The sequence below is a fragment of the Loxodonta africana genome, chromosome 1, assembly GCF_030014295.1.
Source record: "Loxodonta africana isolate mLoxAfr1 chromosome 1, mLoxAfr1.hap2, whole genome shotgun sequence".
Classification (NCBI taxonomy): domain Eukaryota; kingdom Metazoa; phylum Chordata; class Mammalia; order Proboscidea; family Elephantidae; genus Loxodonta; species Loxodonta africana.
Window position 1 is genome coordinate 45,424,208 of NC_087342.1, and position 21,899 is coordinate 45,446,106.

A 21,899-nucleotide genomic window follows, 5' to 3' on the forward strand; every position below is an offset into this window, starting at 1 on the left:
ACCACAAATGACACACATCGATGCCATGTGCCTGGTGATATGATATACTGATAAGTGCACAACATAACTCCTGCAGTATTCTTGCCAAAAATGTGTAACCTGAATTTGACCATAATAAAACATCAGATAAAGTCAAATTGAGGGGCATTCTACAAGACATCTAGTCTGTACTCTTCAAAAGTGTCAAAATCATGATTGAGAAATACCAAAGAATCGTCCAGTTTATGTAGGAAATGAAGGTTGTTGTTGTTAGGTGCCATGAAATCGGTTCTAGCTCATAGTGACCCTATGTACAGCAGAACAAAACACTACCTGGTCCTGTGCCATCCTCACAGTCGTCATTATGCTTGAGCCCATTGTTGCAGCCACTGTTCTTTTTTTTTTTTTTATTGTTGGAAATACACCTTCAGGGTAAATTGCTAGAAGTAGAAGAGCTGGGCCAGGAGGTGAATGTAAATGTATGTTGTTGGATAGTGCCAAATTCCCTTCCAAAAATGTTCTACAATTTCTACTTTCACCAACAATATAGGAGAATTCATGCTTTCCCAAGCCTCGCCAAATATGTTATGTTGCTTTTTAAATTCTGTCAATTTGATGGTTGAGAATTAATATCTTAGTGTCGCTTAAATGTGTACACGTTTTTGTAGGTGTAAAGGGTATCACTTTTATATAATTTTTCAGTGGATTGTCTGTTCATTTACTTTTTCCTTTTTTCTGTTGAGTTTTTGGCCCTTTGTTCAGCTTTTAAAAGTTCTTTATACTCATGAAGAGTGTGCTTCTTAGCTCCAGCAGATACAGGAGACCAAATGGGCAACTCCAGTCTGGAGGCAGGATGAGAAGGCAGGAATGAGCAGGAGCTGGTTGGATGGACACGGGAAACTCGGGGTGGAGGGCAGGGAGTGTGCTGTTACATATTAGGGGTTAGAACTAGTGTGACATAACAATATGTGTATAAATTTTTATATGAGAAATTGAACTGTAAACTGTCCCCTAAAGCACACACACACAAAAAAGTTGTCAGGAAAAACTAAATTATTTTTTAAAAAAAAAGTTCTTTATAAAAAAAAAAAAAACCTTTTTTTTTTTTTTATATGTTAGGAATATTAGCTCTTTGTGGTGTATGTTGCCTGAAATTATTTTTTCTTTATTTTAGAAAAAAATTTCCAACTGGAAGGGCCTTTATGTGTTTCAAATTTTTTGTGAATGATTTTTAGCTTCATACTATTCTACTTAGAGAGTATTGTTTGTTATTTCTTATTTATGGAACTTACTGATGTTTTTGTTGTGACCTAATATATTGTCAATTTTTATTAATTTTCTCTGGGATCTTGAGAAAAAAAAGTGTATTTCTATTATCAATGGATAAAGTTTCATACATGCAAGATTTACTTTATTAATCACATCATTTAAATCTTCTATCTCCTTACTGAATTTTGTGCACTTCATCTTTTATTGAGAGTGGTGCTTTAAGTCTCATTATCAATGTGTTTCTACATGTCTTCTGCGTCTCCTATAATTTTTGTTACATAAAGGTGTCTGCTGTCTTTGATGTGTAGGCATTTTTGAGTATTTACTGTGATTTGAAACTAGCATTAATAAGAGACCTTCTTTGTTATGTTCAGTGTTCTTTTTCTTGAGTTCTGCTTTGTCTGATTTTGGATAGCTATGTTTGCTTTCTTATTATTTTTATTTGCCCATTATATATATATATATTTTTTAATAACTTTTATTAAGCTTCAAGTGAATGTTTACAAATCCAATCAGTCTGTCACATATAAGTTTACATACATCTCACTCCCTACTCCCACTTGCTCTCCCCCTACTGAGTCAGCCCTTTCAGTCTCTCCTTTCTTGACAATTTTTCCGGCTTCCCTCTCTCTCTATCCTCCCATCCCCCCTCCAGACAAGAGTTGCCAACACAATCTCAAGTGTCCACCTGATATAATTAGCTCACTCTTCATCAGCATCTCTCTCCCACACGCTGACCAGTCCCTTTCATTTCTGATGAGTTGTCTTCGGGGATGATTCCTGTCCTGGGTCAACTGAAGGTCTGGGGAGCATGGCCGCCGGGATTCCTCCAGTCTCAGTCAGACCATTAAGTTTGGTGTTTTTATGAGAATTTGGGGTCTGTATCCCACTGATCTCCTGCTCCCTCAGGGGTCCTCTGCTGTGCTCCCTGTCAGGGCAGTCATCAATTGTGGCCGGGCACCAACTAGTTCTTCTGGTCTCAGGATGATGTAGGTCTCTGGTTCATGTGGCCCTTTCTGTCTCTTGGGCTCTTAGTTGTCGTGTGGCCTTGGTGTTCTTCATTTTCCTTTGCTCCAGGTGGGTTGAGACCAATTGCTGCATCTTAGATGGCTGCTTGTTAGCATTTAAGACCCCAGACGCCACATTTCAAAGTGGGATGCAGAATGATTTCATAATAGAATTATTTTGCCAATTGACTAAGAAGTCCCCGCAAACCATGTTCCCCAGACCCCCGCCCTTGCTCCGCTGACTTTTGAAGCATTCATTTTATCCCGGAAACTTCTTTGCTTTTGGTCCAGTCCAATTGAGCTGACCTTCCATGTATTGAGTGTTGTCTTTCCCTTCACCTAAAGCCGTTCTTATCTACTGATTAATCAATAAAAAACCCCTCTCCTACCCTCCCTCCCTCCCCCCCTCGTAACCACAAAAGTATGTGTTCTTAGGTTTACTATTTCTCAAGATCTTATAATAGTGGTCTTATACAATATTTGTCCTTTTGCCTCTGACTCATTTCGCTCAGCATAATGCCTTCCAGATTCCTCCATGTTATGAAATGTTTCAGAGATTCGTCACTGTTCTTTATCGATGCGTAGTATTCCATTGTGTGAATATACCACAATTTATTTACCCATTCCTCCCTCGATGGACACCTTGGTTGCTTCCAACTTTTTGCTATTGTAAACAGAGCTGCAATAAACATGGGTGTGCATATATCTGTTTGTATGAAGGCTCTTGTATCTCTAGGGTATATTCCCAGGAGTGGGATTTCTGGATTGTATGGTAGTTCTATTTCTAACTGTTTAAGATAACGCCAGATAGATTTCCAAAGTGGTTGTACCATTTTACATTCCCACCAGCAGTGTATGAGAGTTCCAATCTCTCCACAGCCTCTCCAACATTTATTATTTTGTGTTTTTTGGATTAATGCCAGCCTTGCTGGTGTGAGATGGAATCTCATCGTAGTTTTAATTTGCGTTTCTCTAATGGCTAATGATCGAGAGCATTTTCTCATGTATCTGTTGGCTGCCTGAATATCTTCTTTAGTGAAATGTGTGTTCATATCCTTTGCCCACTTCTTGATTGGGTTGTTTGTCTTTTTGTGGTTGAGTTTTGACAGAATCATGTAGATTTTAGAGATCAGGCGCTGGTCGGAGTTGTCATAGCTGAAAATTCTTTCCCAATCTGTAGGTGGTCTTTTTACTCTTTTGGAGAAGTCTTTAGATGAGCATAGGTGTTTGATTTTTAGGAGATCCCAGTTATCTGGTTTCTCTTCATCATTTTTGGTAATGTTTTGTATTCTGTTTATACCTTGTATTAGGGCTCCTAGGGTTGTCCCAATTTTTTCTTCCATGATCTTTATCATTTTAGTCTTTATGTTTAGGTCTTTGATCCACTTGGAGTTAGTTTTTGTGCATGGTGTGAGGTATGGGTCCTGTTTCATTTTTTGCAAATGGATATCCAGTTATGCCAGCACCATTTGTTAAAAAGGCTATCTTTTCCCCAGTTAATTGACACTGGTCCTTTGTCAAATATCAGCTGCTCATACGTGGATGGATCTATGTCTGGGTTCTCAATTCTGTTCCATTGGTCTATGTGTCTGTTGTTGTACCAATACCAGGCTGTTTTGACTACTGTGGCTGTATAATAGGTTCTGAAGTCAGGTAAGGTGAGGCCTCCCACTTTCTTCTTCTTTTTCAGTAGTGCTTTGCTTATCCGGGGCTTCTTTCCCTTCCATATGAAATTGGTGATTTGTTTCTCTATCCCCTTAAAATATGACATTGGAATTTGGATCGGAAGTGCGTTAAATGTATAGATGGCTTTTGGTAGAATAGACATTTTTACTATGTTAAGTCTTCCTATCCATGAGCAGGGTATGTTTTTCCACTTAAGTATGTCCTTTTGAATTTCTTGTAGTAGAGGTTTGTAGTTTTCTTTGTATAGGTCTTTTACATCCTTGGTAAGATTTATTCCTAAGTATCTTATCTTCTTGGGGGCTACTGTGAATGGTATTGCTTTGGTTATGTCCTCTTCGGTGTTCTTTTTGTTGATGTAGAGGAATCCAAGTGATTTTTGTATGTTTATTTTATAACCTGAGACTCTGCCAAACTCTTCTATTAGTTTCAGTAGTTTTCTGGAGGATTCCTTAGGGTTTTCTGTGTATATAATCATGTCATTTGCAAATAGTGATAACTTTACTTCTTCCTTGCCAATCCAGATACCTTTTATTTCTTTGTCTAGCCTAATTGCCCTGGCTAAGACTTCCAACACGATGTTGAATAAGAGCAGTGATAAAGGGCATCCTTGTCTGGTTCCCGTTCTCAAGGGAAATGCTTTCAGGTTCTCTCCATTTAGAGTGATATTGGCTGTTGGCTTTTCACAGATGCCCTTTATTATGTTGAGGATTTTTCCTTCAATTCCTATTTTGGTAAGAGTTTTTATCATAAATGGGTGTTGGACTTTGTCAAATGCCTTTTCTGCATCAATTGATAAGATCATGTGGTTTTTGTCTTTTGTTTTATTTATGTGATGGATTACATTAATGGTTTTTCTGATATTAAACCAGCCTTGCATACCTGGTATAAATCCCACTTGATCAGGGTGAATTATTTTTTTGATGTGTTGTTGGATTCTATTGGCTAGAATTTTGTTGAGGATTTTTGCATCAATGTTCATGAGGGATATAGGTCTATAATTTTCTTTTTTTGTAATGTCTTTACCTGGTTTTGGTATCAGGGAGATGGTGGCTTCATAGAATGAGTTGGGTAGTATTCCGTCTTTTTCTGTGCTTTGAAATACCTTCAGTAGTAGTGGTGTTAAGTCTTCTCTGAAAGTTTGGTAGAACTCTGCAGTGAAGCCGTCCGGGCCAGGGCTTTTTTTTGTTGGGAGTTTTTTGATTACCGTTTCAATCTCTTTTTTTGTTATGGGTCTATTTAGTTGTTCTACTTCTGAATGTGTTAGTTTAGGTAGGTATTGTTTTTCCAGGAATTCATCCATTTCTTCTAGGTTTTCAAATTTGTTAGAGTACAATTTTTCATAATAATCTGAAATGATTCTTTTAATTTCATGTGGTTCTGTTGTGATGTGGTCCTTCGCATTTCTTATTCGGGTTATTTGTTTCCTTTCCTGTATTTCTTTAGTCAGTCTAGCCAATGGTTTATCAATTTTGTTAATTTTTTCAAAGAACCAGCTTTTGGCTTTGTTAATTCTTTCAATTGTTTTTCTGTTCTCTAATTCATTTAGTTCAGCTTTAGTTTTTATTATTTGTTTTCTTCTGGTGCCTGATGGATTCTTTTGTTGCTCACTTTCTATTTGTTCAAGTTGTAGGGACAGTTCTCTGATTTTGGCTCTTTCTTCTTTTTGTATGTGTGCATTTATTGATATAAATTGGCCTCTGAGCACTGCTTTTGCTGTGTCCCAGAGGTTTTGATAGGAAGTATTTTCATTCTCGTTGCATTCTATGAATTTCCTTATTCCCTCCTTAATGTCTTCTATAACCCAGTCTTTTTTCAGAAGGATGTTATTCATTTTCCAAGTATTTGATTTCTTTTCCCTAGTTTTTCTGTTATTGATCTCTAGTTTTATTGCCTTGTGGTCTGAGAAGATGCTTTGTAATATTTCGATGTTTTGGATTCTGCAAAGGTTTGTTTTATGACCTAATATGTGGTCTATTCTAGAGAATGTTCCATGTGCGCTAGAAAAAAAAGTATATTTTGCAGCAGTTGGGTGGAGAGTTCTGTATAAGTCAATGAGGTCAAGTTGGTTGATTGTTGTAATTAGATCTTCCGTGTCTCTGTTGAGCTTCTTACTGGATGTCCTGTCCTTCTCCGAAAGTGGCGTGTTGAAGTCTCCTACTATAATTGTGGAGGTATCTATCTCGCTTTTCAATTCTGTTAAAATTTGATTTATGTATCTTGCAGCCCTGTCATTGGGTGCATAAATATTTAATATGGTTATGTCTTCCTGATCAATTGTCCCTTTTATCATTATATAGTGTCCTTCTTTATCCTTTGTGGTGGATTTAAGTCTAAAGTCTATTTTGTCAGAAATTAATATTGCTACTCCTCTTCTTTTTTGCTTATTGTTTGCTTGATATACTTTTTTCCATCCTTTGAGTTTTAGTTTGTTTGTGTCTCTAAGTCTAAGGTGTGTCTCTTGTAGGCAGCATATAGATGGATCGTGTTTCTTTATCCAGTCTGTGACTCTCTGTCTCTTTATTGGTGCATTTAGTCCATTTACATTCAGGGTAATTATAGATAAATAAGTTTTTAGTGCTGTCATTTTGATGCCTTTTTATGTGTGTTGTTGACAATTTCATTTTTCCATATACTTTTTTGTGCTGAGGCGTTTTTCTTAGTAAATTGTGAGATCCTCATTTTCATAGTGCTTGACTCGTTAGTTGAGTCGTTACGTTTTTCTTGGTTTTTATCTTGAGTTATAGAGTTGTTATACCTCTTTGTGGTTACCTTATTATTTACCCCTATTTTTCTAAGTAAAAATCTAACTTGTATTGTTCTATATCGCCTTGTATCACTCTCCATATGGCAGTTCAATGCCTCCTGTATTTAGTCCCTCTTTTTGATTATTGTGATCTTTTACCTATTGACTTCCATGATTCCCTGTTATGTGTATTTTTTTTTTTTTTTATTAATCTTAATTTGTTTTTGTGATTTCCCTATTTGAGTTGATATCAGGACGTTCTGTTTTGTGACCTTGTGTTGTGCTGATATCTGATATTATTGGTTCTCTGACCAAACAATATCCTTTAGTATTTCTTGTAGCTTTGGTTTGGTTTTTGCAAATTCTCTAAACTTGTGTTTGTCTGTAAATATCTTAATTTCGCCTTCATATTTCAGAGAGAGTTTTGCTGGATATATGATCCTTGGCTGGCAGTTTTTCTCCTTCAGTGTTCTGTATATGTCGTCCCATTCCCTTCTTGCCTGCGTGGTTTCTGCTGAGTAGTCAGAACATATTCTTACTGATTCTCCCTTGAAGGAAACCTTTCTTTTCTCCCTGGCTGCTTTTAAAATTTTCTGTGTGTCTTTGGTTTTGGTGAGTTTGATGATAATATGTCTTGGTGTTTTTCTTTTTGGATCAATCTTAAATGGGATTCGATGAGCATCTTGGATAGATATCCTTTCGTCTTTCATGATGTCAGGGAAGTTTTCTGTCAGGAGTTCTTCAACTATTTTCTCTGTGTTTTCTGTCCCCCCTCTCTGTTCCGGGACTCCAATCACCCGCAGGTTATCCTTCTTGATAGAGTCCCACATGATTCTTAGGCTTTCTTCATTTTTTTTAATTCTTTTATCTGATTTTTTTTGAGCTATGTTGGTGTCGATTCCCTGGTCCTCCAGATGTCCCAGTCTGCATTCTAATTGCTCGACTCTGCTCCTCTGACTTCCTAGTGTGTTGTCTAATTCTGTTATTTTACTGTTAATCTTTTGGATTTCTACATGTTGTCTCTCTATGGATTCTTGCAACTTATTAATTTTTCCAGTATGTTCTTGAATAAGCTTTTTGAGTTCTTCAACAGTTTTATCAGTGTGTTCCTTGGCTTTTTCTGCAGCTATCCTAATTTCATTTGTGATATCATTAAGCATTCTGTAAATTAGTTTTTTATATTCTGTATCTGATAATTCCAGGATTGTATCTTCATTTGGGAAAGATTTTGATTCTTTTGTTTGGGGGGTTGGAGAAGCTGTCATGGTCTGCTTCTTTAAGTGGTTTGCTATGGATTGTTGTCTCCGAGCCATCACTGGGAAACTAGTTTTTCCAGAAAATCCGCTAAAAAAAAAATGCAGTCAGATTCCTATCAGAGTTCTCCCTCTGGCTCAGGCTATTCAGATGTTAATGAAGCCGCCTGGGGAGGGTGGGGGAGGGAGCAGAGAGATATGAGAGTAGCACCTCAGAATATAGCCAGAGTTGCTTGTCTTGCTTGGAATGACTATTATATCTGAGACTCCCGCGGGGCGCGTCGCCTATGTGTGCTGGCTGTGTGGAGATTGCCCCCGGGGGGTCTGGCCCGCTGGAGTCATGGTCAGATCCTCCGCTTCCAGCCCCACGCCCAGCGTCAAGGCTCCCCTACTGGGATGGTGCACTCTGGACTCCAAAATCAGTCGCTGCCTCCCGGGGACTTCTCGTGCCTCCAGCTGCGTGGCCTTGCCCCCTCCGAGAACCAGTTGGGCCTCCTCCCGGGGTTAGTTCAGATGGGTGGAGCAGGTCCCCGTGCTTGTGCCGTGACCGAGTGTCCCGGCTGGGGTGCTGTTCTCCCCGCTCCAATACCAGTCGCTGCCTCACAGGGACTTCTCCTACCGGTTGCGTCCCACGCCTCCCGCACGACCCGGCTGGTCCCCTTCCCGGGGTTAGTTCAGGGGGGTGGAGCAACTCTCCGTGTTTATGCCGTACCTGCGTCCAGTCCAAATCCCTGCGGGACGGTTCCCCGTCGCGAACGCTGCTCTTTCTGCTCCAAGACCAGTCACTGCCTCCCAGGGACTTCTCCTACCGGCTGCGTCCCACGCCGCCCGCGGAACTGGCTGGTCCCCCTCCCGGGGTTAGTTCAGGGGGGTGGAGCCGCTCTCTGTGCTTGTGCCGTACCTGACTGGTACACTGGCTCCAGGCTCTGGAAACAATCGCTGCTTCCCCGTAGTAGTTCGTTCTCCGTCTCTAAATCTGTGTTTGTTGTTCAGGGTTCGTAGATTGTTATGTATGTGATCGATTCACTTGTTTTTCCGTGTCTTTGTTGTAAGAGGGATCCGAGGTAGCGTCTGCCTAGTCCGCCATCTTGGCTCCGCCCCTGCCCATTATATTTTGTCCACACCTTTATTTTTAACATCGTTTTAGGTGTGTCTTTTCTATACAGCATATAATTGGACTGTGCTTTGTGGCCAATTTGAATTTTTTAATTCTTTAAATCGGTGAATTAAGCCCATGGCTGTCCATGAGCAAGGTATGTTTTTCCACTTATGTAGGTCCCTTTAGTTTCTTGCAGTAGTTACTTTGTAGTTTTCTTTGTATAGGTCTTTTACATCTTTGGTAAGATTTATTCCTAAGTATTTTATCTTCTTGGGGGCTACTGTGAATGGTATTGATTTGGTGATTTCCTCTTCAATATTCTTTTTGTTGATGTAGAGGAATCCAGGTGATTTTTGTATGTTTATCTTGTAATCTGAGACTCTGCCAAACTCTTCTACTAGTTCCAGTAGTTTTCTGGAGGACTCCTTAGGGTTTTCTGTGTATAAGATCATGTCATCTGCAAATAGAGATAATTTTACTTCTTCCTTGCCAATCCGGATGCCCTTTATTTCTTTGTCTAGCCTAATTGCTCTGGCTAGGACCTCCAGTACAATGTTGAATAAGAGCAGTGATAAAGGGCATCCTTGTCTGGTTCCCGTTCTCAAGGGAAATGCTTTCAGGCTCTCTCCATTTAGAGTGATATTGGCTGTTGGCTTTTCACAGATGCCCTTTATTATGTTGAGGAATTTTCCTTCAATTCCTATTTTGGTGAGAGTTTTTATCATGAATGGGTGTTGGACCTTGTCAAATGCCTTTTTTGCATCAATTGATAAGATCATGTGGTTTTTGTCTTTTGTTTTATTTATATGGTGGATTACATTATTGGTTTTTCTAATATTGAACCAACCTTGCATACCTGGTATAAATCCCACTTGGTCGTGGTGGATTATTTTTTTGATATGTTGTTGAATTCTATTGGCTAGAATTTTGTTGAGGATTTTTGCATCTATGTTCATGAGGGATATAGGTCTGTAATTTTCTTTTTTTGTGGTGTCCTTACCTGGTTTTGGTATCAGGGAAATGGTGGCTTCATAGAATGAGTTAGGTAGTATTCCATCATTTTCTATGCCCTGAAATACCTTTAGTAGTAGTGGTGTTAACTCTTCTCTGAAAGTTTGGTAGAACTCTGCAGTGAAGCCATCCGGGCCAGGGCTTTTTTTGGTTGGGAGTTTTTTGATTACTGTTTCAATCTCTTTTTTTGTTATGGGTCTATTTAGTTGTTCTACTTCTGATTTTGTTAGTTTAGTTAGGTAGTGTTTTTCTAGGAATTTATCCATTTCTTCTAGGTTGCAAATTTGTTAGAGTACAATTTTTCATAAGAATCTGATATGATTCTTTTAATTTCAGTTGGGTCTGTCGTAATATGGCCTATCTCATTTCTTATTCGGGTTATTTGTTTCCTTTCCTGTATTTGTTTAGTCAGTCTAGCCAATGGTTTATCAATTTTGTTAATTTTTTCAAAGAACCAGCTTTTGGCTTTGTTAATTCTTTCAGTTGTTTTTCTGTTCTCTAATTCATTTAGTTAAGCTCTAATTTGTATTAGTTGTTTTCTTCTGGTGCCTCATGGATTCTTTTGTTGCTTGCTTTCTATTTGTTCAAGTTGCAGGGACAGTTCTCTGATTATGGCTCTTTCTTCTTTATGTATGTGTGCATTTATTGATATAAATTGACCTCTGAGCACTGCTTTTGCTGTGTCCCAGAGGTTTTGATAGGAAGTGTTTTGGTTCTCGTTGCAAATTATGAATTTCTTTATTCCCTCCTTAATGTCTTCTATAAGCCAGTCTTTTTTGAGCAGGATATTGTTCAGTTTCCAAGTATTTGATTTCTTTTCCCTGATTTTTGTGTAATTGATTTCTACTTTTATGGCCTTGTGGTCTGAGAAGATGCTTTGTAATATTTTGATGTTTTGGATTCTGCAAAGGTTTGTTTTATGACCTAATATGTGATCTATTCTAGCAAATGTTCCATGTGCAGTAGAAAAAAAAGTATACTTTGCAGCTGTTGGGTGGAGTGTTACATGTAAGTCTATGAGGTCAAGTTGGTTGATTGTAGCAATTAGGTCTTCCGTGTCTCTATTGAGCTTCTTACTGGAAGTCCTATCCTTCTCTGAAAGTGGTATGTTGAAGTCTCCTACTATAATTGTGGAGGTGTGTATCTCACTTTTCAGTTCTGTTAAAGTTTGTTTTATGTATCTTGCAGCCCTGTCATTGAGTGAATAAATATTTAAAATGGTTATATCTTCCTGGTCAATCTTCCCTTTAATGATTATGTAGTGTCCTTCTTTATCGTTTGTGGTAGATTTAACTTTAAAGTCTATTTTGTCAGAAATTAATATTGCTACTCCAGCTCTTTTTTGATTGTTGTTTGCTTGATATATATTTTTCCATCCTTTGAATTTTTGTTTGTTTGTGTCTCTAAGCCTAAGGTGTGTCTCTTGTAGGCAGCATATAGATGGATCGTGTTTCTTTATCCAGTCTGAGTCTTTTTATTGGTGCATTTAGTCCATTTACATTCAGCATAATTATAGATAAGTATGTGTTTATGTGTTTAGTGCTGTCATTTTGATGCCTTTTTGTGTGAGTTTGTAGGAGACCTTTCTTTTATCCCTGGCTGCTTTTAAAATTTTCTCTTTATCTTTGGTTTTGGCAAGTTTGATGATAACATGCCTTGGTGATTTTCTTTTTGGATCAATGTTATATGGGGTTCGATGAGCATCTTGGATAGATATCCTTTCGTGTTTCATGATGCCAGGGAAGTTTTCTGCCAACAGATCTTCAACTATTCTGTCTCTATTTTCTGTTATCCCTCCCTGTTCTGGGACTCCAATCACACGCAAGTTATTCTTCTTGATAGAGTCCCACACGATTCTTAGGGTTTCTTCATTTTTTAAAATCCTTTTATCTGATTTTTTTTTCAGGTATATTGGTGTCAATTGCCTTATCCTCCCGCTCCCTCAGTCTGCATTCCAATTGCTCGATTCTGTTTCTCTGACTTCCTATTGATATGTCTAAGTCTGTAATTTTACTGTTAATCTTTTGGATTTCTGAATGCTGTCTCTCTATGGATTCTTGCAGCTTATTAATTTTTCCACTATGTTCTTGAATAATCTTTTTGATTTCTTTAACTGCTTTATCAGTGTGTTCCTTGGCTTTTTCTGTAGATGGCCTTATTTCATTTCTGAGGTCATCCCTGATGTCTTGAAGCATTCTGTAAATTAGTTTTTTATATTCTGCATCTGGCAATTCCAGGATCGTATCTTCATTTGGGAAAGAATTTGATTCTTTAATTTGGGGAGTTGTAGAAGCAATCATGGTCTGCTTCTTTATGTAGTTTTATATTGGCTGCTGTCTCCATGCCATCTATAAGATATTGTAATGATTTCTTTTATATTTGCTTACTGAGTCTTATCTCGTTTTGTTTTCTTTTAATATATGCAGATGGACTACTAGATTGCTGCCTTGATTGTTGTAGCCTTTGAATCACTTATGTCCTATTACCAGGTGGTTTGGGCTGTTACCAGATGTATAAGCCTAAGAGTCCATTCACTATTCTTTAATAGAATCTGATTTTGGGTCACCAGGTGTGTGGTGTAGACTGTCACTTATTCACTTAGAGGAGTAGTGGTGATAATTGTGTGCAACAGATTCTAGTAGCAGCAGTGGGTCACACTCCAGGGGGGGCAGGATGCTGACAGCCTTCACCCAGGTGCCAGTGAGGTAGGTGTGTCTCTATTCTTAAAGCACTTTGGTGGGTGGGCTCTGCAGCTCTCCCTTAGGCACCCAATGCATGTACCTCTAAAGACTGGTAGGTGTTAGTATCCTCAGACCCCTTTGGCAGGTGGCTGGGTGGTTTGGGTGGAGTTTCAGCCCTCAGTTTCCCCTTGTGGATCAGTGAGGGCTCTGTTTAATAGGTGGAGATATCAGACCTGGAAAACTTATCTTTCCAGTGCTTGGCTAAAACAATTACAGTCAGATCTCTATCAGAATCTCCTTGCATTATAATAGCCACCATGTTCCCTGTAGAGATGGAACCCCAAGACCGTGGATCTCATATGCTTGGCTGGAGCTGGTTCTGTATTTTTATTCCAATTTGGGGAAGTCAGGGAAGGATTTTTGGTTCCTGGGTTTTTATTAGCTGCGTCTCTCAGGCCACGAGAATGGGTTAGGAAAAGACAAAAAAAAAAAGGCAGAGCACATCACTCCCTGGCCCAGGAAATTCCAATTTTAATGAAACTGCCTGGGGCAGGGAGGGGAGGGAACAGATAGATAGGAGAGAGTAGCACACAGCAATATAGACAAAGTTACTTATCTTGCTTAGTGATGACTGTTTTATGTGAGATTCCAGAGGGGCATGTAGCCTGTGTGCGCTGGCTGTGTCAAGATTGCCCCAGGGGGTCAGGCCGGCGTCCTGTGCTTGTGCTGTCTTTGAAGCCTCGGTCAGCTACTCCGCTCCAAGTCCAAAGCCCAGCACCAAGGTTCCCTGGCCGGGTTGCCACACTTCAGGCTCCAAAACTAGTCGCTACCTCCCGGTGACTTCTCCTCCTGTTAGCTGCGTTGCTGCGCTGCCTGTATGCGCTGGCTCGGCTTCCCCCGAGCTCACTTCAGGGAGCTAGGGCTGCGTCCTGTGTTAGCACAATCTCAGGAAGCCGTGCTCAGCTCCCTGTGCCCAGTCCAAAGCCTGGTGCCAAGGTTTTTTGACTGGGATGCTGGCTCCAGTCTCCAAAAACTTGCTCCTTCCCCGTGGTTGCTCGTTCTCTTGTTAGCCGCGTCAGTGTGCAGCCTTCTTGCCCTGGCTGAGTCTCTACTGAGGTTACCCCAGGGGCCTAGGAGTTAGGGCTGCGTCCCATGCCTGGCTTGCCTCAGCACGCTGCAATCAGTCCCGCCACTCGGCACCAGGGAACTGCAAGGGCTCAGGACTGTGGAGTGGGAGGCCGGTTCCAGAGGGAGTCGCTGCTTCAGGGTGCAGCTTTTCTCTCTCCTGTCACTCAGGTCAACTCTTTATATCTGTGTTTGATGATCACGGTTCGTAGATTGTCACGTATGTGATCGATTCACTTGTTTTTCCAAGTCTTTGTTGCAAGAGGGATCTGAGGTAGCTTCTACCTAGTCAGGCATCTTGGCTCCGCCTCCTATATATGTTTATTGAGTTTTCTTTTGTTCCATTTTGTAGATTTTTGGTTATTTAGAAGATTTCCTAATTCCCTGGTTTCCTCTTCTGTTAGTGTAGCAAAGCAGAGATTCCTTAGTGGAATTTCTTTTTTTTTTTTTGGTTTGAGTTGGGGAATGGTTTTCTAAGTCCTGTAATATTTTACTTTTGTTTTCTCTTGTAGGATCCTAAATTACCTCTTTTACTTCTTCTCTTCTTCCTCAACCAATTGCCAAAGGGCAGTTTCACCTTTTTTTTTTAAACTCGTTTGTCTTCTATTGATAGCTTCTTGAAGACTGTTGCTTCAAATTGGGCATACTTTCCTATAGTCCCTGCTCTGATCTGATCTATTAGGATACTTTTTTATAGTGTTCGTGTTTACGGTGAGTTACTTTTTCTGATGGTGATCTTAGATCATTCTTAGCCCTTCACTAGTTCCCCTTTTCTTTCTTTCATTTTTTATCAGCTTGCCCTTGTTTACCTCAAAGTCTTATAGTAAGGTGGGAGTGTAAGAGCTCTCTCAAGTGTTCAGCTGCTAACCAAAAAATCAAACCAAACCAAGCCTGTTGCTGTTGAGTTGATTCTGACTGATAGCAACCCTATAGGACAGAGTGGAATTGTCCCTTAGGGTTTCCAAGGAGTGCCTGGTGGATCTGACCTGCTGACCTTTTGATTAGCAGCTGAACTCTTAACCACTACATTACCAGGGTTTCCTAGCTGGTAACCAAAGATCTGCAATTCAAATCTACCTGCTGCTCCTTGAAAACCCTAAGGGGCAGTTCTACTCTGTCCTATAGGGTTGCTATGAGTCCGGATCTACTCAGTGGCAATGGGTTTGGTTTTTGATTTTCTTTCCTTCCTTCGTTCTTTTTTTTTACATACAGTTATTTTGAAGTTTAGGTATTCTGTGTCTTCAGGTTATACTGAAGGCATGGCGTTTAATAGTTTTGTTTGTTCTTCGTGTAGTTCTAAATTATTTTTAGAGGAATTATTGGAAGATACAAACCTTGGCACGTATCATTGTTTTCAGCTTTTATAAGAATAATTTGAGTTCTAGAATGATAGAGTCTGTTGTCACACAAGATTTTTGTCTGATTCTGCTAGATCCTTACAGGTACTATCATTCTGGGATGATCCATTTTCAGCGCCTGAGGGTCTCTGTATTGCCCAGGGAATGTGACACCTGACTTTAAGTCTATACAGAACTGCTTTACTGTTGTGTTTACTGTTAAAGTGGAATTATTCCTTTGGGGCTGTTTACGGGACTCTCCATCTTAGACCCTGGGCTTTTGCTTTTGTCTCACGTGCCATGGTAAGCTGTCTCAACCAGTGTTGAGTTTTTTAGTTGATACATCTGATAACTACTCTCAGGGCTCCTCTCTGGCTACATGCTGGGATTTTCTCTGTCTTTTGCTTTTTTTTTTTGGTAGAGTTTTGTTTGGTAATTCGTCTCTGTTGTGTTACTTCTTTAGCGCTTTAAAAAACTTTATTATTTTTTAGCTGCATTTATCAGGAGGGTTGATTCTAATTACCAACATTAGTAGAAATCGAAGTTGTTTCATTCTTCTATTAAAAATTTTTTAAATCTTTGACTTTTTGGGATTTTAGTTGGGAAGAATGACAAACTTATTTGTTCAATTTTGCATCTTCATCAGGTCTCTTAGCAGATAGCAAATAAAGATCTGCAATGTTGCTAAAGATGGGAACACTTTATTTCAGTGGTTAAAGCAGCTTATGACTAATAGCAACCATGACTGTTAATGCTGAGGATAATAATGAACAAAATTTGTTTAGCCATTGAAATGTGCCAGGTACTCTATGCTTTTCATGCATTGTTTTATTTACTTGTCATAAAACCTAATAAGTTAGTATTGTTATTCCCATTTTACAGATCATTACCTGAGGCTTAGCCATCCTATCACTGGCTTAAGTCTGTGTGGATAGCAAGTGGCAGAAGTATGTTTCAGGCCCTGTCCCATGCTTTGGAGATACAGGGTTAGCAAATCTAACATGATTCCTGCCGCCATAGACTTTATGGCATTTCATCCCAAGACTCTACTGTCTTACCTCGCCCCTGGTCTCACTGTAAGGACGCTGTGAGGTACTCAGGGATGGAATTCTTGAGTAGGACAGGCTGCTTCGCAGGTATTTCCACCATACTGGAGCATCATGGCTTTTTTTAGAAGATGACTGTAAGTTCAGGCAAATGTGGAAGGAGAGATCAGTGAGGATTGGAACAGTGTGTTTTAATTCCTTAAAACTCCACACAGCATTTAGTGTGGTGCCTTGTTCAAAGTGGGTACTAAATGTTAGTTTTCAGCTGTTTATTGACTATAAAACATAATGCATTTTATTCCTACGTTTAGAACTTGGAGTAAAAATTGTTTTTAGCAGAATTTTTACATTATTTGCTATAGACTGGCCTGGAAATGGTTTTTACTTATTCATATGATTCCTCTTGGTTTACAGTTATTTGCTGGCGTAAAGGATGGAGAAAGCCTGCAGCTCTTTGAACAAAGTTCTCGCTCAGCCCATAAACAAGAGACACACACTATGGAGGCCATGAAGCTGGTAGAGTTTGACCTCAAACAGACACTTACCAGACTTGTGACACATCTTTTTGGAGATGGTAGGTATCTAAAATGTCTTTGTGTTTGGAGGTTTTAAAGTTCAACAATTGCTAGGTTACTGAAATCATTGAGGCTGGTTGTGTCTAAATTTTGGGGGCTAAATTGCAACTTGACAGCTCAGGTCCTTACTGAGGTAGAACTTACGGATTTCCTGGTTTATTCTGTTTGGGGAGCAAGAAAGTATGAAAATGGAATTAGCTAGAGAAAGAAAAAAAACGATTACAACCCTGGTAAGAATGATAGTAGATTAGGATCAGTGTGCTCAATGAGAGAAATTGTACAGGCTGATTAATGTTCTTGGATTATCAGATTGGATCATTAGATCAAACAGTTGATGGAGCGAGATTCTTATCGATGTGAGTAGGCACAGTGGAAGGTTTTGCATGGTGCCATACTTACTAGTACTGTCGACAGCAAGGATGTTAACAGTACCTTTCCAGTAGGAAGAGCAATGTTGTCAAGACCTGGGCTCTCACTTTACTGTTTTTCTCAAGAATTTCTCCAAGAAAATTTTTTTGTTGGTAATCCCCTTCTCCTGCCAAATATTTCTAATTTATCTGAGATAATATTTTGCTTGTTTTAAGAAATAAATGAAGAGAAGCTTAGGAGATTTTCCTTAATTGTGACCTAGCATTCAAGAAATGCTTAGAAGACAGAGGCCTAACATGGATAGGATTCTCCTTTGTTCTCTTATTTTTGTGAGCTTTTTTAAAAATGGCTTTAATAAGGTGTTATTGATTCTCACTCAGAGCACCCTATAGGACAGAGTAGAACTGCCTCATAGGGTTTCCTAGGTTGTTACCTTTATGGGAGCAGATCACCAGGTCTTATCTGCCACAGAGCCACTGGTGGGAAGTCATATATATGATGAGGGTTTAATATGCAGGTATTTTAAGAACTCCTACAACTTAACAAAAAGACTGGTGGGTTTGAACCATTGACCTTTTGGTTAGCAGCTGAGCACTTAACCATTGCACCACCAGAGCTCCTTTATTGCGGTATAATTGACATAAAATAAACTGTACATATTTAAAGGGTACAATTTAAAAAGTTGACATGCAAAAACTGGATATATTTATACAATTTTCTAAGTTTTGACATATGTACACTACTTTCTATTCTTGTTTCGACTCTGTTTTCCTTCCTATTTGTGAAGACAGATATGCACTTAAAAGGATTCTTGTAATTTATTGAACTTCTGTTGCTTTGTTTTAGGAAGGTTTTCACAGTGTCTAGACTGCATGCTACCGTATGCATAGTTCATGTAATTTTTAAGTACCTGCTGAATAACCCTATATATTCTTTGCATACACATATTTTTAGGAGGAGCATAAAAACACATATGTGAATAGTACACATCAATTTCAAGATAGTGGCTTTCCCAGGAGGTCGGGAGTGGTATTAAGGAGGGGATAGGACCAAGGCTTCAAGTGTGTTTATAAGGTTTTATTATTTTTTTAAAAAAGATCTGAAGTTAAATATGACAAAATATTATGATTTGGTAAAGCTGAATAGTGGGTGCTTGGTGATATTTTCTAATCCTCTTTCCAGGTTTGAAGTAGTTCATGTTAATGGTTTACACAGTCGTGAAACTGGTTTCAGAGTAGAGACAGTTTCTCTGTGTCTCATGATCAAGAAATAATTCAACAGTAATACAATCTATTTAACGCGGAATTGCAGGGTGATGGACTGTGGCGTGCAGGCCCATTTCACAGGCAGGGCAGAATATAAAGGATTCTAGCAATGTAAGGAGATAGTGCTCTATTTCTAGTAAGTTTAGAGGGAGGGTCAGGATGGTGGGAATTTTCCATCGTCAAACTATGATGTTACGGGTTGAATTATGCCCCTCCAAAATGTGTGCTGTAAATCCTAACTCCTGTACCTGTGGTTATAATCCCATTTGGGAATGGGTTTTCTTTGTTATGTTAATGAGACTACTAGTATATTGAATGTCTTAAGTCAGTCTCTTTTGAGATATAAAAAGAGCAGATTGAGCAAGCAGCCGTACAAGAAAGTGAGTAAGAGTTTATCAGGGAGACTTTATTAGCAAAATGAAAAGACACCCTATATATTGGGAGAAAATTTTGGGAAGTCATATATATGATGAGGGTTTAATACGTAGGTTTTTTTTTTTTTTATATATAAAGAACTCCTACAACTTAACAGCAAAAAGCCAAATAACTCAATCAAAAAACGGGCAAAGGACTTGAATATACATTTCACTAAAGAGGACATACAAATGGCCAACAAGCACATGCAAAGATGCTCAGTGTTGTTAGTTGTTATTATGAGTCGGAATTGACTTGACGGCAGTGGGTTTGGTTTGGGTTTTGGTATAAAGCCAAAACCCATTGCCATCGAGTCAATTCCGACTCATAGCGACCCTATAGGACAGAGCAGAGCTGCCCCATAGAGTTTCCAAGGAGTGCTTGGTGGATTTAGACTGGGTAGCAGGCGTAGCTCTTAACCACTATGCCACCAGGTGTCCTGTTTGTCATTAGAGAGAGGCAAATCAAAAAAACCAGATACGAAATATTACCTCACCCCCACTAGAATAGTTATGATTAAAAAAAAAAAATGAAAATAACAGGTGTTGGTGAGGATGCGGAGAAATTGGAACCCTTATCAGCTGCTGGAATGACTATAAAACGGCACAGCCACAATGGAAAAGGTTTGGCAGTTCCTCAAGAAGTTAAACATAGAACTACCATATGGTCCAGCAATCCCTGTACTAGGTGTATGCCTAAAAGAACTGAAAGCAGGAATTAGTAACAAATAGTAACCTATATACCAGTGTTCATTGCAGCACTTTTCACAGTAGTTGAGAGGCAGAAGCAATGTAAACGTCCATCAGCAGATGAATGGATAAAAAAATGTGGCCTCTCTCTAATGACTAAAAACATTGAGCATCTGGGCAGCTTTTTGAGTTACTTGATAGGTAGGCCAGAGTAGCACACCCTAATGAGGGATATGTTGCCTTCAAAACCCAAAGAGACCTACCAGGCGGGTGCCTTCTTTTTAGTTGTAGGAGGGACCAAGTGTAACAACTTACCCTTCACTTTAGAAGGAATATCTTAACATACCCCACACCACTGGACTCCGAGAAATTTCACTAAGTTGGAAGGTGTGTGAATTTTTGTGGGATTAATTTCCTACCCTCTAGCACACAAATGTTTTACTGATAAGTCCAGAGTAATTGATGCTTCTTCCTTACTAGGTCCAATCAGCATAATTTCATCAATGCAATGGACCAGTGTGAAGTCTTGTGGAAGGGAAAGGCAATCAAGTTCCCTGCAGACTAAATTCTGGTGCAGGGCTAGAGAGTTGATATACCCCTTAGACAGGACAATGAAGATGTTATTGCTGGCTTTGCCAGCTGAAGGCAAACTGCTTCTGGTGTTCTTTCAGAACCAGAATCAAGAAAAAGGCATTAGCTAGATCAATAACTGCATACCAGGTACCAGGAGATGTATTAATTTGCTCAAGCAATGAGACTACATCTGGAACAACACCTGCAATTGGAGTCACCCCCTGGTTAAGTTTGTAATAATCCACTGTTATTCTCCAGGATACATCTGTTTTTTGCACAGGACAAATAGGTGAGTTGAATGGGGATGTGATGGGAATCACCACCCCTGTATCTTTCAAGTCCTTGATGGTGACAGTAATCTCTGTAATCCCTCTATAAATGTGGTATTGCTTTTGGTTTACACTTTTCCTAGATAGGGGCAGTTCTAAGGGCTTTCACTTGGGTTTTCCTACCATAATAGCCCTTATTCTATTTGTCAGCGATCCAGTGTGGGGGTTCGCCCAGTTGCTATGTCTATTCTAATGCATTCTGAAAGTGGGGAAATCACCAAGGGTGGGTTTGGAGACCCACTGGACTTACTGTGAGACAAATTGGAGCTAAAACTTCATTAATAACCTGACCTCTGTACAACTCCACTCTGTCTAGTGGGCCACAGTAACGTTTTGGGTCTCCTGGAATTAGAGCCAGTATCCAGTAATCCCCCCCAAAATCTGATTATTTCCATTCCCCCAATGAACTGTCACTCTTGTAAAAGGTCATAGTTCCCCTTGGGGAAGGGTGGGAGAAAGATTAACAGTATAAATTTTTATAGGATAGTGGGGTCTTTCCTCAAGGGGACCTGGCCTCCCCTTCTTTCAAGAAGCTATGAGTTTGTAAATTGGCTCAATTCTAGGAATTGATTGAGGGACCGTGACTGTCTATTCTGGCTGCCATTCACTTGATGTAGAATTTTTCATCTTGTACAGACCATGTAAACATTTAGTAGATTTCCCATCTATTTCACTTTTAGGGACTCCATGACTAAGTAGCCAACACCATAAATCTGTATACGCCAGACTATTCTGATTACTGGTTTGACTCCACTGTCCACTACAGTAACCACGCCCACCATGTCTTTGTCCTTTGAGTGTTGCCCCTTGGCCCCTACCATCACAGGGTCCAAACAATTGCTAGTTAATGGTGGGAAGAATCATCATAATAATAAAGACAATAATAGAGATTGGTGGCTAACAATGTCAAACCTTGTGCTATGTGCTTTTACAGAATTTATTTCTTTTGACCTGCATCTGTGATATAGGTATTGTTTTAATCTCCATTTTTCAGATGAGGGAACTGAGACACAGAGAGATTAGGTCACATTTTCAAGATTACACAGCTGGTAAGTATTTAAGGAGCAATTTGAGACCTGGCAGTTTGACTTCAGAGCCCAATTTAGAAGTTAACTTTTTTGAAAGGATAGGAAGAAATGTTTTCAATATTTCTGAGACTGTGGATTGTAACAAAGCCGTGTTGTTAGTTGCCACCATGTTGGCTTTGACTCCTGGAGACTCTGTGTATAACACACTGAAACATTGCCTGGTCCTGCACCATGTTTACGATCATTTGTGTGCTCCAGTCCATTGTTGTGGCCACTGTGCATTTTGAGTACCTTCTAACCTAGAGGGCTCATCTTTCAGCACTATGTCGGGTAGTATTCTGTTGTGATCTGTTGGTTAATTGTTTCAGTAGGGCTTTCATTGGTTAATTTTAAGAAGTATTGTATTTTTATGCAAATAATG

The 21,899-nt window shown here is 39.4% G+C and overlaps 1 protein-coding gene across 19 annotated transcripts in view; it reads left to right on the forward strand.

Moving 5' to 3' along the window:
- FARS2 (phenylalanyl-tRNA synthetase 2, mitochondrial) overlaps positions 1 to 21,899 on the forward strand; it is a 643,593-nt gene that overhangs the window by 182,388 nt on the left and 439,306 nt on the right. For all 19 annotated transcript variants that reach the window (XR_002787652.2, XR_002787653.2, XR_010321138.1 and 16 more), the window contains one exon: positions 16,651 to 16,810. Coding sequence is in view for 10 of the 19 variants with exons in the window: in XM_003417842.4 (XP_003417890.1) it covers positions 16,651 to 16,810 (160 nt within the window). In the remaining 9 variants the exon portion in view is untranslated. The remainder of the gene's footprint in view (positions 1 to 16,650; positions 16,811 to 21,899) is intronic.